Source organism: Oenanthe melanoleuca, chromosome 3 (assembly GCF_029582105.1).
Source record: "Oenanthe melanoleuca isolate GR-GAL-2019-014 chromosome 3, OMel1.0, whole genome shotgun sequence".
Lineage (NCBI taxonomy): Eukaryota > Metazoa > Chordata > Aves > Passeriformes > Muscicapidae > Oenanthe > Oenanthe melanoleuca.
The window spans coordinates 51,046,787-51,061,667 of NC_079336.1; the positions used below are offsets into that span (position 1 = coordinate 51,046,787).

At 37.7% G+C, this 14,881-nt stretch overlaps 1 protein-coding gene across 3 annotated transcripts in view; it reads right to left on the minus strand.

Annotated features, from left to right (window-relative positions):
• Positions 1-14,881, minus strand: part of PTPRK (protein tyrosine phosphatase receptor type K) — a 371,462-nt gene that overhangs the window by 182,007 nt on the left and 174,574 nt on the right. For all 3 annotated transcript variants that reach the window (XM_056487252.1, XM_056487251.1, XM_056487253.1), the window contains exon 6: positions 4,218-4,392. In XM_056487252.1, coding sequence (XP_056343227.1) covers positions 4,218-4,392 — 175 coding nt within the window. The remainder of the gene's footprint in view (positions 1-4,217; positions 4,393-14,881) is intronic.

Consider the following 14,881-nt stretch of genomic DNA (forward strand, 5'->3'; position numbering starts at 1 on the left):
TTTTGATTGGATGAAGAAATGTTAAAAAGAAAAATGATCATGTAGTAAAAACAAAGAATTGTTGTAATTCATGGCTTAAATAAACTAATAAACTTATCAGCAGAACTAGACATATGATAGAACTCTCCACATTATTATTAACAAATGCTATATTAGATCCATACATTTTGAGGGGTTTATCCTTAATTTTTCTACCTTATCTTTAACAAACATTTTCTTCCAAACAATAAGTGCAAGATCCACTACATAAAATAAAATGCACCATATTTTCTGCTGATTTTGCAGCATTTAATAGCATAATGTCAAGTTTCATACAATTATTTTTCTAACAATGTGTAGCTACTTGAAAAAAAAACCAAACTTAGGCAAGCATAAAAACACTTTTCATAAAGTGCAATTCCTTATTATACCATTTAAGAAAGTGGTTTGCTCCTTTTTTTTGACAATCAGAGCAACAAACTATTCATCAGCTTCATTTCCATATCACAGCCACTTTTAACTAAAAATTTGATCACAGCTGCTGTGTTGGACACTATCTCATTTCTTGATGCCCAAGGTAGCTTTTCTGGCAAATCTGACAACTTCAGAGAAACATTTTTAAGAGCATGGAACAATGAAGCAGTACAAGAACTGATTATGGGGCAAAGTTCTCTACTGATTGATTGTCAGAACATTTAATACTTGAAAGGCTACAGAGCTGTATACGCCAAATATACACATGAGCCAGGGCACAGGTGATCTCTTTGGGCACTTCATTTCTACAATTCCACACTAAGCAGCTGAGTCTTTGAGATGACTTGCTCAAAAGCAAGTAAGAAGCAAGTGAAAAAGAAATAAACCACCAGTGGCTTCTTGTTCACTCTTACCTATCACAAATACTGTTCCTCCCTCCAAGCATCTCCCTCAAGTTTGAGTGCAGACAGCCCTGAAGACTTCAAGAAACTCTCTTCCCAGAAATTGCCAATTTACCAGGGAAAATATAAATTACTCAGATGGATTATTCAGGAGGATAAGTCAAATAACAGCCTCAAACTTCCTGTAAAAGGAAGGAGAAAGGGAAAACTCCTTCCACTGCATCCAAGAATAATAGCAATGCCATAGAAACTACGTAAAAAAAAAATCAATACAGTGCAGCAACTGAGCTGGGAGCTGAAGACCAGCTCTAAACAAAGGTGAGACATTAAATCATTGACTGGAACTACTTTTGGTAAAATCTCATAATTTAATTACAAATCCTATCCTAGGTTCAATTTTTCTTCAAAAAACTAATCAGAGTAATTGAGTTATCCCTTTCAGGGTCTTGAAATGTATACCATCCCTCTGAGGTAACTACATTTGTAATGGAGTTTAGAACTCCACTAAAAGTAATTCTTCTGCAAAAGCTCAAAATTAAATAAAGGTGTTTCAACATAATGTACATTATAGAACTGGAAACTTTCATTGCTCATCAAGACTAACTTATAGTTTGCTCATCAGGAGAGTATCAGATGCCTCTACACCTGTATTATGGTATCACAGATCTGTATAGACATGGGATATATCCATATCTTGGCCCTGAATGCAAACACTGAGGTTTTGAGTTACTGGGCAACAACTCCTGCTCCTCATCCCTCTCTCTCTAATGAACAGTGTTGTCAATAAAGTTTGGCTTCTACAAACCAAAGACCCTATCGTAACTCAGAATTATCTGGAAGCAATACTAAAGCCATGACAAAGTAAATTGTGTTTCATCGTTTTTTTCCCCTCCTCTGGCTGTGAGAACACACAGATCAATACTCTTCAGCATGAGAATTCTGCAGTGAAATTTTCATTTTTTACAAACAGCAACAAAAGGGCCCCAAGCATGCCCTGTCACTTCCAGTTTAGAAGGAAACGCACTAATAAACTCTTCCCCCTGGGTCATCTTTGACAATGGGCAATACTATGCCAGCTCTTATTAAAGGCAATTCGTATCAGTGGCCCAAAAATTTCCTTTAAAATTATCATCTTTTGTATCCATGTAGCAGGATGTCAGCTTTAAAGTGCCACTGAGATATAGGACCTGTCATTATGGTTAATTTTCACTACAGTTTTAACACCAGGGTAGCTGATCCCTAAGGGTATGGGTATGCTTTTTTGGCTAACAAGATTTATTTAGCAGTTATCCAGACAAACAAGAAAATATATTACTGTATATTGCTTTTCAAATGCAACAGCAAGCAATAAATCCAACTATAAAACATATATCTTTGTTCTCTACCATGGTGTCAAATAGATTAAAATGGTTTTGGAAGGTTTATATTTTAGGGCATTTTAAAATATTTTTATTTATATATGTGTGCAAGTGTGTATGTATATGCATATTAAAAAAAAAAGTTAAAACTCTTGGACTTCCAATAAAAAGCACCCAAAAAGTAAAACCTTCAACCTTAAAATTAAAAAAAAAAACCTCTATGGCTGATATATATATATATATATATATATATATATATATATATATATATATATATATATATATGTATATATATATATATATATATACATATATATATATATATACACATATATATATATATATATATATATATACATATATATATATATATATATATATATATATACATATATATATATATATATATATACACATATATATATATATATATATATATATATACATATATATATATATATATCTAAATATAAAATTTATGTTTTGGGCCATAAATATGGTGTTATCTACAAAATTACCTACGTTTTACAGCAGGACAATATGATGCCTTTTAAAAGATGGTACTATGAAATTTTATACTCTTTTTAGGTTATTTCAGGTTTTTTTGTTTTGGTTTGGGTTTTTTTTTAAAATACAAATAGCATTCCTAACACCATTTTATTGTGGTTTTATACTAGAAAAAGACTAGAAAATTTCATTTATTGGACAAATGCATCGATTTACCCTGCCTTTCTAACAACAAAAGTCTCTTTTCATGCTTCGATAGAACTAATTTCAATTTATTAGGATGAAGACCATCTTGCAGTTTGCTAGACAAAAGGTGCATCTAACAGAAGAAAAAGAAGCTCTTAACATGTTGTCTAAATCTTTGTGTAGTCAGCAAGACCCATTTTTATCGATGTTTTATAGCAGCCATAAAACCTAGTTGACCTCAATCAACTGGTCTCCCAGGGAAAATACCTCTGCCAGCAAATACCAGATAAAAAATAGGTCAGGGCATTTCCTGCACTGCTTTAATTTCTGTGTGCTGAGGACAAACTTGCTTGCCCTGTCCCCATTCCAGATGCAGTGTCTGACTCCAAGATGCCAAACTGAGCAAACACCAAAGAATCGAGCAAACTGCCCACTGTGTGTCAGACCCCTGCACCTACCTGGCCAAAACAGCTCCTCCACCAAGCAGCTGCCCCACAAACAGGTTTGTACATCACTTCTCTTTCCCAGTTAAAAAACTGTAAACCTCATCACAATTAAGAATGAAACAAGCAGTTTTGGAGTCAACATAATTAGGTAAGAAACAGTGCAGTAGCTTATTCCAGGCCATAGAGCACACAATTTTTGAAGTGAAAACTGAACTCCTATGTTCAACCATATCCTTTCCTAGTCAAGGTTGCACGTTTCCAGAGCATAAAATGCAAAAATAAAAAAATCACCAACTCGATCACTCCACAAACAAGCTATGGTTTCACTCCAGCAGGCTTTTGAATTAATTTCAACCAAAAAAGCATTTCAAGTGGAAAAAGCAATTTTTCTTTTTTTTCCTTTTACTTCTGTATTGGAAATCATCACAGAGGAGTTCCACAATGCTCCTAGTCCTTGGGTAGGTGAAAGTTTACAACTCTTTTTTTCTACCTGTCTCCCAGGTAACAGAACAATGTATTATTTGCTCTACTACAGTGTGCTCAAGGCAACAGATTTTAAAAAGGAATGCTAACTATGTATAGGTGGAATCTGATTTGCACCTTAAATTCAGCAAATAGCATTTCCAGAAAAGCATGCAGGCACATTCCACACACTGTGGGATCAGGGTTTTGCACTGGTGCATTCTGTGGAAAGCAATTGTAAGAAGCTTTGCAAAGCAATCTTTCATCTTATGACAGTTTCACAGGGCTATCTTCACATGGTCATTCCAGATCAAGGCATTTGTAAGCTAAATAAAAAGTGTAAGCAGAAAGCACTGGCATTAAAAGCATTTAACTGGATAAAATGAAAATAAATAAAACTTTACCTCGAACAATAAGTTGAGCAAAGTTTGAGACTCCGGAACCTCTCTCTGACTGAGTTACGCAGCGGTATAAATCCTGGTCGGTTTTTGTCACCTCTTGCAACTTAAAGGTAGCTGCAAATCTTCTGTGATTGATATTTTTAGTCTGAGCAACTGGAATATCTTCCCCATTTCTTCTCTGAAAATAAGAGTAACCAAGGTAGAGTTAACTCAAAAGATATAAAAGACATTTGTCATTATCATGATACAAAGAAGACACAGAAAACAAAACCTCAACCCAAATGCATTCAGACCATGCTACCATGCATTTCCATGGTAGAGTAGCTCAGTACTGAGGACCCATAAGAAACAATCACTCAATAGCATTTAAAAATCAAATTTGGCAGTGAAGAATACCACCAGGATTTTGCACTGGCACAAAACACGACCATGACACACTTAACTGCAGCCCAGCAGTAGCAGTTGTGCTCCTAAGAAAATTCATTCAACTTTGAGCAGATTTACAATACATACACTGGGTGTATTGTAAGATATATTTAAACAAACCTGGCATTGAGGGATTTCAAAGGTCTGCAACAGCTCTTTTTCACCAACCAACTGATGGTTCCTTTTTAATGCTACCTTTTATCTGTCCAAGTTCAATACCTTCTAAAATTTTAGCTTTGTTATACTAAGCACCACATATCCATCTAAAGCTAGCTGAAATAAAAAGTGCAGGGCAGGAAGGCACTAAAAGAGGAATAACACAAATCTCATTTAAAGGAAGGAGCTTAGAGAGTTCTTAAAAAAAGCACAGCTACCACAAATCACTGAAAAATTTAATCTGTCTGGAGCTGCAGGGCCAGGTGACAGGTCAGTAAGATAGAAACAGTTTCAGCTCTTGGGGGATCCTTTTTCCTTATTACCATTCACACTAAATGCTCAACTTTGATTTCAGCTGGAAAACAAGACCCTCCACCAAAAGTCAGCATTAAAAATACCCAGAAACCTGCACAAAGAGAGCAAACAATGTCACTGCTCTCTCCCATGTTATAGCTGCATGCTATTTCCTGACCAGGATACAGCTTCTGAGCACTCAGCATTGCTCAGTCCCTGGAAAGATGGCAGCATTTACTTGCAACCACCCATTCTGCTCAACACATAGAAAGCATGACCTCTGTGGATGTTTTTAGCTCTAATCAACCCTCGGAATGAGAAACTTCATTGAGGTTTTAAACTTCAGGCTTTCTAACACCAAAAGCACTGCTGCTGAGCCACAGAATTTAATAACCTGAAAGCCTGTGGCAAAACACCAAGGGCAGAAAAAGATGATGATTTAATGCTGCATGTGTATATCAGCCAGCCTCCTGTCACAGGCAGGAGTACTTCATAACACTCAGACCCTTCATTTTGCATCTACCCTCTGTAATCCTAGCATGGGTTAGTCACTTTAAACAGTTTTGTGGTAGATTAACCAGGGGTCCATCACCACTGAAGCATTCACTCTAACTATTAACATGTTTAAAGAGATTAATTCTATTTATACCAAGCAGGCAAATTTCAGTCACTCATATTCCAGTAGGAAGACCATGCCATTATCTTTACCAACTGCAGGTTTATTGTTGAGATTTTCTCACTGCAGAAAGACACCATCCAGTTTCCCTCACCCAGCCACCCTCTCTGCCAGTTCCTCACATGTGAGCTCTGTCTGCAGGGCTGGGCCAGAAAGAGCCACAAGATACCACGTGCAAAAAAAATTTCCAGAATAAAATGGCACAAAAGCCACTTCCAAAATGCACTCTCATTGCTGCTCCCTAAAACGAGCCTGATTATCACAGGGGTGGTCTCTGAGAGGGCAAAAGCAATGGATGTTGGGCTCTAGGACACCTGGACCAACTGTGGTGCAGCCAAGTCACCCTGTGACAGACACAGGCTCCATCCTCAACTCCTTTCTGGAAAAAATAAAGTTTTCTGATGCCTGCAAATACTCCTACACATGAAAGTCCTTATTGAACTTCAGGAATCAATGAAATTATTAAATTCCAATATCAAGCAAATGAGGGAAATCTTAATATTTTTATTTCAGTGATGCTAAACAACAGTAAAATTATTTTGTGGGAGGCGCACCTTCCCCTTCAGCTAGCTGGCTTCTTTTGATAGAAAATACTAAGTTTGAAAGAAGGATTTTCAGGGCTTGCACTCCCTACCTTTCTCCCCTCCTCATCCCCTCCCCAGTATTAATCAATGGACTGTCAGAAATGATAATTTAATATAAACCTTGGATCTAGTGCCTTGAAGTAACCAAAATAAACAAACTTCATGGTACTTTCTTCCTCTCAGGCTTGTCCCATGCCCTGATGGCCTCACCACATCATAGCCAGCAGAAGGAAGTCAAACTCCACCACTAAACACAAACTTGCCATATGATTGTCAAAAATATCAAGCAGCCAACAATAAACCGAAGGTGTATCTTTAAATCTTATATGATAGCAGACTTGACAAGTAAACCATGTAATGCAGTCATTCTTGTTCTGCTATGAAGGGAAAATACATATTAAGGAGTTTTGTAAAATTAAGGACTCAGTTTCAATAAGTCCAGTGCTTTAAATTGGAATGCCAAACATTAGTCTGCAGCAGAGAAGCACATCCAACCTACACTATATAAAATAATTACATTCTGAAGCTCAGAACTTGCTTTCTTAAGCTCATCTGCATGCTTCAAGTTGAGAAACAAAAATGAATTTGGCTTCTGCTTAAAATGAAATATTAATGCACTTTCAGAGAAATTAATTAAAATAAAATTTGACAAGCTTTACAGTTCTAGAACAACACCTCAGATTTTCTTTTTTTATTTATATCAGTGATTTCCTACCATGTTACAAGGCTTGGAGCAGTTGCTCTAATTTCTCTGTATTAGAATTTTCTTCTTGGGAATCCAACTGCACAACTACATTTTCAAAGTCTTTCTTCATGTACAGATTATCCATTAGAATATTTCTCCATCATTAAAATGATGAAAAGTTCAAACAGAAGAGAGTTCTCATCTAAGAATGAATGTTAAAGAAATAAGTCTGCATTCATTTCAGTGCACAGCCCTTACACTGGTAACCCATTAGCCAGTCAGAGTTCAGATGCACTGTCACGATCTCTTAATTAAATTCTTCTTTTTAATGTCAGAGCATTACCACTGATTTTAAAGGAGAGGGAAGAAAGGCAGCAGTGCTCTCTGCTTATTAAGGGTTCCTGGTACATACTGTTTCAATTTATGTCCTGCTCACACTGAACAGAGCTTGAAAATGCTGCTCAATTAAGTTTTAAAAATTCAATTTAAAATTAATGTGGAGTTATACTAATGGGTAATGGCTGTACCCTGTACAATCCTTGGTTCCTCCAGTCTCTTGCTGTCTGATTTGATAACCCTGAATTGCTCATTTAAGAGAGGTCACCACCAGGCAGTTCTTCTCTTTTGTGAAAATAACTCTGGGCTTCACAAAGAACTACTCTCTACAAACACTTGATTAAAAGAAATACTAGCCTGTGAAAAAACCTCCTTAATTCCGGCATTTCAGGCATTTAAAATTACAATCTTAAATAAATTGCTCTGACTTTGAGGTTATTTTTAATTTGATAGGAACATGATTTTATTAAACTTTTTCCAGGCAATGAAATTAGATCATCTATATTTTAAATAAAGTCAACAGCAAAGCCTACACAGCTTAAAAACAATCTTAGGTAAATTAACAATTAGTCTTAAATATCTCTCTCGTGCCTCATGAAAAAAATCAAGCATTTAAATAAATATGAAATGCAATATTAGTGGGTCTTTTAGAACCCGAGTGGAACCAAAATAATCTAAACTCCTACAACTTATTTAATTGGTAGAATTTAAGTGCATATGTTATACATATTAAAAACTTATCAGCCTTTGTCCCTCAACATTTCAGGTTGAAAAGCGGTGAGTTTTGTTTTTATTTTATTTAAATAGCAATGAGACACCTGTCTGCAGCGATGTTCCCTCTAAATTTTTCTTTTTTTCACACCAGTGATTTTTACAAGCCTGGACAGTTCAACCTTGCACATCCCCATCCTTTCCTTACTGCAAACACCTTAAAATAAGTCTGCTCTACCACTAATGATTGCAGTCAACTCTGGCTGCCTTCTCGGGCTCTGGCTGGGCGCCGGGATGCCTCCAGAGATCAGAAGATGTCAACACCTTGGCTGCAGTGACACCCACGTTACTCTGGCAGCAGTGCCCTACCAGCTGCCCTGCACTCGCTCCCTCCTCACCTTCCCTCCTGTGCTCATGCAGAAAAAAAAACCTGGAATGTGAAAAACCTTCCCGAAACCACGCTCCCTCCCCGTATATTATCATCAACAAGCGGATTAGCTTGCGATTGGATTCACTGCACGGGAGCAGAGGAGAGGGCAAGTTAAACGTGGCAAGCAGGGCACAAGCTCACAGTTTGTCTGAGCATCCCCAAAACTGCAATCAGAACTGCAGCAGCACAAGGGCTGGAAAGATGCCCCCAGCAGCCCAGGGCATTAAACCTCTGCTGCCTTGAGCAAAGCAGCATTTGTAAACATGTTCCAAAACATTCCTGGGTTTACTCCTTATGTAAAGGGAGACACGTGTGTTTTTCATGGGGGAAAAAAAGAAAGAGGGTTGCCTGTGGATAGTTTGAATGCCAGAAACAATGCACAATCTCTGACAGATCATGTTTTCTAAAAATTAAAAAAATAAAATTTAAAAAAAAGTGAGTGGAATAGAAAACACAAATAACTATAGCATTTAAATTTTATATGCACCTGTCACTTTTCCACAGACATACATATTCTTCTAGAACATTTAAGATACAACTTCCAAATGGAGAAAAATCCAAAACATTTCTAAATTATTATTATTATTATTATTATTATTATTATTATTATTATTATTATTATTATTATTATTATTATTACTATTATATTATCTTCTTTTAAACAAATGTCTCAATATATTCTTGGCATTTTGAAATTTATTAAATTACTAAGAACATCATAGAGCACATATATTTATTGTGGGAAATTATAAATAAAATTTTAATCTTTTTCCCCCACAAAAGATTTAATTACCGAACAAAGTGGGAATAATTTTCCAATTTTATTTAGAAGTCCAAGATTTAGACTAAGAAAATTTTTGTCAAGCAGATAATGAATTAGAAATAGAGCTAAAATAATATGCCTAAATAATCCCTTCTTAGAATCAAAGGGGGTGAACTAGCAATTTCTTTTGTTTGATTGATTATTAAGGGGAAGCATTAAATATTTTAAGTAGGAAATTAGTAGACTTGCTTTAACTTTCTGGTCTCCTATGGGCATAGGAAACCAGAATAAGATTCTACTTTCTGATGAACTGTGCATTCACTCATTAGCAAGAAAAGCTGCACCCCTTTTCCCACGCAAACATACACTGAAGATCATGAACAAATGTGACAAGACAAGCTTTATCCTGCATGCTGCTCTGCAGTACAGGAAAATCCATGATTACTGCAAAAGCCTTGGTATCATGTACTGCTGTTGCTCAAACTTGCCCCCTTTGAAGCAGCTCAAATTTCTATCACGCACTGACCCTCCTACTGAAGAAATCAAGGGCTCTGATGAAATAATTTAATTGAGGGGCATCTGGCCCTTCAAAGGTGGTACTTCTAATTTATTTTATTATAATAAAATCCACCAGAGGCAACCTAGCAAAATTCATACTACCATGTCCCTGGCCATGCTACCATACAAATAAAAGCAACACTCACTTTCTCTAAGCATGTCAAAGCCTCTTAGTTTGAGCCTAATCAAACACATGTTGAATATACCAAAAAAATGTATATTAAAAAAAAAAAAAGGAGTTTTCAGAAAGCTTTCGTTCTTGAATGCAGTGTTCTTGATTTAAAAAAATAAAAGCAAAAAACAAAAAACAACCAAAAACGCATAATTCAGGAAAGTATGGATTCCAGACATGATGATTTAAGGTCTATATCTCTTCAAGCAGTATACACTGAACTGCAGTGTGTATCCTGCAGCACGAGATAAAAAAAATCTGCTTACTTAGAAGACAATGAAGGAAAAAATTGCACGAAAACCCACCACTGAGGGCCAACATACCGCACGACAGTTCCTCAAAAATTTCTCAGTTTACCCTTTTCTAAAAGCATCCAAGTCTACCAGCTGTTCTTATTCTTCTGTAATTCATTAAGTCCTGCAGGTATTTGAGGAAGTTTGGGCCTGGGGTGTTAGGTTACCTACCACACATCACACCACTAAAGAGAAGACAACCTGAATGCAGCCAATAACAGACAAGAGTCACAGGACAGAATGGCCAAGGAATTTATATCTTTTTGTAAACATCACCTTTACTTCAGGTGTCTCATTTACATGGGTGATTCAGCCACTGACTGAGAAGTGACTCCCAGGACTACACAGAAAAACCAAAGTTCCACTGCAGCTGTTCTACCTGCAAAGTAAAAAATGGCAGGAGGGGAAGGAGCCACCACTGAGGCCACAATCAGCAGCACAGTCCCCTGCTCCAGCTACCACAGGACCTCAGGGAAAGCCTACAGGGAGGGCAGCTCCAAAGGCTGCTGTGTAAACTTAGTGACTGGTAGCTGTGCAGACCAGAGGACTTAGCTAACTGGGGCAGAATTAAATTAAGACCAGGAGGATTACAGTATTTCATGTTGTTGAAACCTAGGATGACCGGGCATCTAAGGGAAACTGCCACATTTATCCATGAAGCTGATAAACTGAGGCAGGAGAGAGGGAGAATGGTTCATCCAGGGTTAAATGACATGGATAGCATCAGAGGTGAATAGAGGAGGGAAAAAAGCCTTTGTGAAACAAATGAGTTAGGAATACTGTAACTTTCATGGGTTGAATATTCTTTATAACCATGTCTGAGTCAGGAGTATATGATATGGAATAAACTACAAGTAATTTACAAGGAGTCTAATAGATCACTTCAAGGCAGCTTTTCCTACAACTTTCAAAAAAAGTTTGGAAAACCAGAATGTCTATCACAGACCATAAATATGATGAGTTGAAAGTGAAGGTAGAAGAGACAAATCATTGCAAAAAATACTCTATGCCTCCCTGTACTGTGTCTTCTTTTCAAAAACATCTTTAAGTGAAAGCAACCAATATGAAACAAATGAGGAAAGTGAAGTTTCTGTGCAAGCCTCAAGCAAAGCAAAAAAAAAAGAACTTATATCTTGCTTACCACTGCCAGTAATCAAGATAAAGGTAAGATGATGTAGACTGGAGCAGGATTTTACTGGCTGAGGAAAGAAGGCTTGGCCCAAACAGCCCAGATTGCTGTGCAAGTTAATACTTGCTTTAGGCAGATGATGCTGATAATCCAAAAACGTCTTCTGCCTCCCCAGAGGCTCATCCACTGCCACCCAGGGAGAAGAGTGAAACCAGAGCCATAGGCCTTCTCTCTTCCTGCAGCCTCCACACAACATCATAGCTCCCACTCCTCCTTAGGGCAAGCAGGCCTGACTGACTTATTTCAGCTCAAAACCAAAAAGCATCAAACTTGACAGTTGACCAAAACCAAAAAGGGGATCAAAACTCTCCATCACAGTTCTACAGCTGAAACCCTGCAGATGCTAGCAAGGCATCTTTTCTGAAGACTCTCTAGGCAGCACTGAATAAAAAAGCAAAATAACAAAGCTTTTCTAACATTCAGAGTGTACTCAGCTCTTCTAAACTTTCAGGGATCATAAAATTTGCACAAACCAGCAAAAAACATCCTTTCAATGTAATGAACATGGTGAATAGGCAGGTGCACTGTAACAGCAAATGTTTTATCATCAAACTAAAGAAAGGGTATCTTAACCAGTTAATTAACTGTATCAAAATGCAATGGTATCTCAAAAGGCAAAGTTACATTAGAAAACTCAAAGAAAGCAACATGCAAACCATGTAAAACAAACATGACTCTCCTATTAGAAATGCATTTTTTCTGAGAACAAAAGCAAGCCTCCCAGCATTTGCTGTTAGGTTGGCTAAATGGTTTACTCCTAAGATCCACAGCCCACACTCCAACCCTCCTTCTGAATACTAATCCATGTCTTCACCTGGGAACAGCAGGAGGAAAGGACTTCTGTTGCATAACTTCTTTCCTTTGAGAGGAAATAGCCCTTCCAGAAGGCAAAACAAAATAGTCAATGTTTTGTCCCTCAACACTTTGCCAGAGGCACAAATTCTTACATAGCCCTTCTAATCTAAATTCCTGGAATATTATGTTGCTCGTACACAATGCATCATCACAGGATACCATCTGCATGTGCCCAGTCCAAAGACTCGTTAAAGAGAGCTTATATGCAGTACCTAGCAAGAAAAATGAATGCTAAATGTCACATCCCATCCTGTGGCAATCAGCACCAAGACCCAAGATGCTGGTGAACAGGGCATTGAGGATGATGGCAGTTTCCTTTACAAAGGGAGCAGGATGCAGCCAGTTGTTTGAGCCCGAACAGACGCTCGCTCATCCTCCAGTAACAGTTGGTACTGCTGGGAGGTCAGCCCGACTCCATTGTTTTTACAGCAATTTGCATTTTATTTTCCATAATGCTGTTTAATTTCACTTTTTCAATTATTACTCTCAGGCAATTGCTTTAATTATCTGTTATTCCATGAGGAAAGACACTTTCCTCTGGCAGAGAGAAGGGCTGCATCAGACCGTATTAGCGCTGACGAGCCTCTCCACGGGCGAGCGCGGGGCTGCCGCGCCAGCCTTGGCAGCCCGAGTGGAGGGCGGTTAGCCAGCACCCACAGCTATTGCTGACAGATTGGCCCGCTCACCACTGCTCAGATGGCAAATCTGCCCAGGATTACAAGGCGTACATTAAACCTTTAAATGCATGCAGCCGGTGCCCCTTTGAATTTCAGATTCGCCAAGGCAAATGGTATCACCGCAGACCGTGGCAAAACACATCTGACTGCAAAGCCAGAGCAAGCCGCTTTCCCTAATCCAATGCTATGTTAATGCAAAGCTCAGCAATGATGGATGGACTCATTAGTGCTGCAGTTATCGCCATCTGAACCAGGTGCCAAGGCATATGGTTTAACAGATGTTCTAGCAGAAAGCTCTACACGCTGCACTGTACGAGTGTCCAGCTAAACCGGACACCGATAAGACACCAAAAATCGTATTGGGCTTCTGGGAGCCAGAATTGCTCCCAGCTCAGGAAGCTGTTAAACACAGCCTGATTATGCAAAAAACCCTATTGCTCTGATATCCCAATTAGATTGGCAAAACAAATGCTGGACAATACATACACAGCTTTCTGGAGTCTTGGTGTACCCAAATGTTATTTAATCTACCCAGTCAATTCCATTTCTCTACTACCTTAGCAAAGAAATGAAGCTTTCTTCAAACAGAAATCATCAAATGAAATAAGCACACAGTGTCCCCATCTCATTCTTGCATTTTCATGTTTAGAATGCCCTGTGTGCATTATTCTTTCAAAAAATTAATGCATAACACATATCCATAGGATTACTATGTAGAAGTGACTTGTTTGCAAGCTTATTTACTGACACAAATCCAGTGGAATGCATGACATTTCACAGAGAAATAGAATAAAACATGGGTCCTTCTTACACTAATTTAGCAAATCAACGTGCACGAAGCAGCAAGGTGCATCAAATGTTAATTTAAGAAAATTTCTTGATTCTTTAAGCGTCTTTTCAAAGAAAGAAAATTCATGGGCTTTAGAAAGAAAGAAAACCAGCAGTAAGTGGGCAAAAGCCAATTAATTATTATATCTATCTAAACACACTATATTCATCTCTTTAAGACTATACACACACTTATGTTCACCTCCTACAGGAAAGCGTTTTTCAGCAAGGAATTCTGATAATTCCTAAAGCTTACAAATCAGAGCATACCAAAGCATAACAGGTGAAAACCTAGGTTACCTTGGGTTTAGGGACTCCTGTCACACAACCCAACTGCTTCAGTGTGGGCAGTAAGACCAAACTACAGCTGTTGGCATGTAACATATTACAGAGGAGCTTTTAAGAGAAGGGGGAAAATACTGAGAAAAAAAGTCCCCCAGAAATACACTCTGAAGGGAATGACAAGTTAAAAAGATACTAAGCATTGTGAATGCCTGAATGCATTTCACAAGCAACATCAATGTTGTTTAACATTTAAAGAAAAACTACAGGACTTTGAAAGCCTTTCAGAATTTCCTAATAATTGCAGGTCATAAAGAGAATCCTTCAGCTCATAAATGTAAAAGATTTGATAGTAGATCAGGTTGAAAAAAGGTGAAGAACAAAAGAATCTGAGCTGCATTTCTGCCCTACTCCCACACCTACTATTCACACTGTCACAAAGGTGTGCTCCAGATCATCTTGTTCAGCCAGTTAAATCTCTATCTGTGCAAATATTTGTTCTGTATTAATGCAGCTTCAACTTTTGAAAACTTCTGTTATCTTTACTGCTTATCTTTCAATGACAGAGCTTTGACTGTCACAAACATTGGTCCACTGAGGTTGCAGAATACAGAGGTGGCAGGAAAGGGATATCAAAGGGGACAAGAGACCAGATACAATCCAAAAACAAACAAAACAGCAGAATCTGCAGCAATGAAAGTCAGGAGAAGTTCAATTCAGTGTTAATCCCTGTTTGTCTGAAATGTTTATCG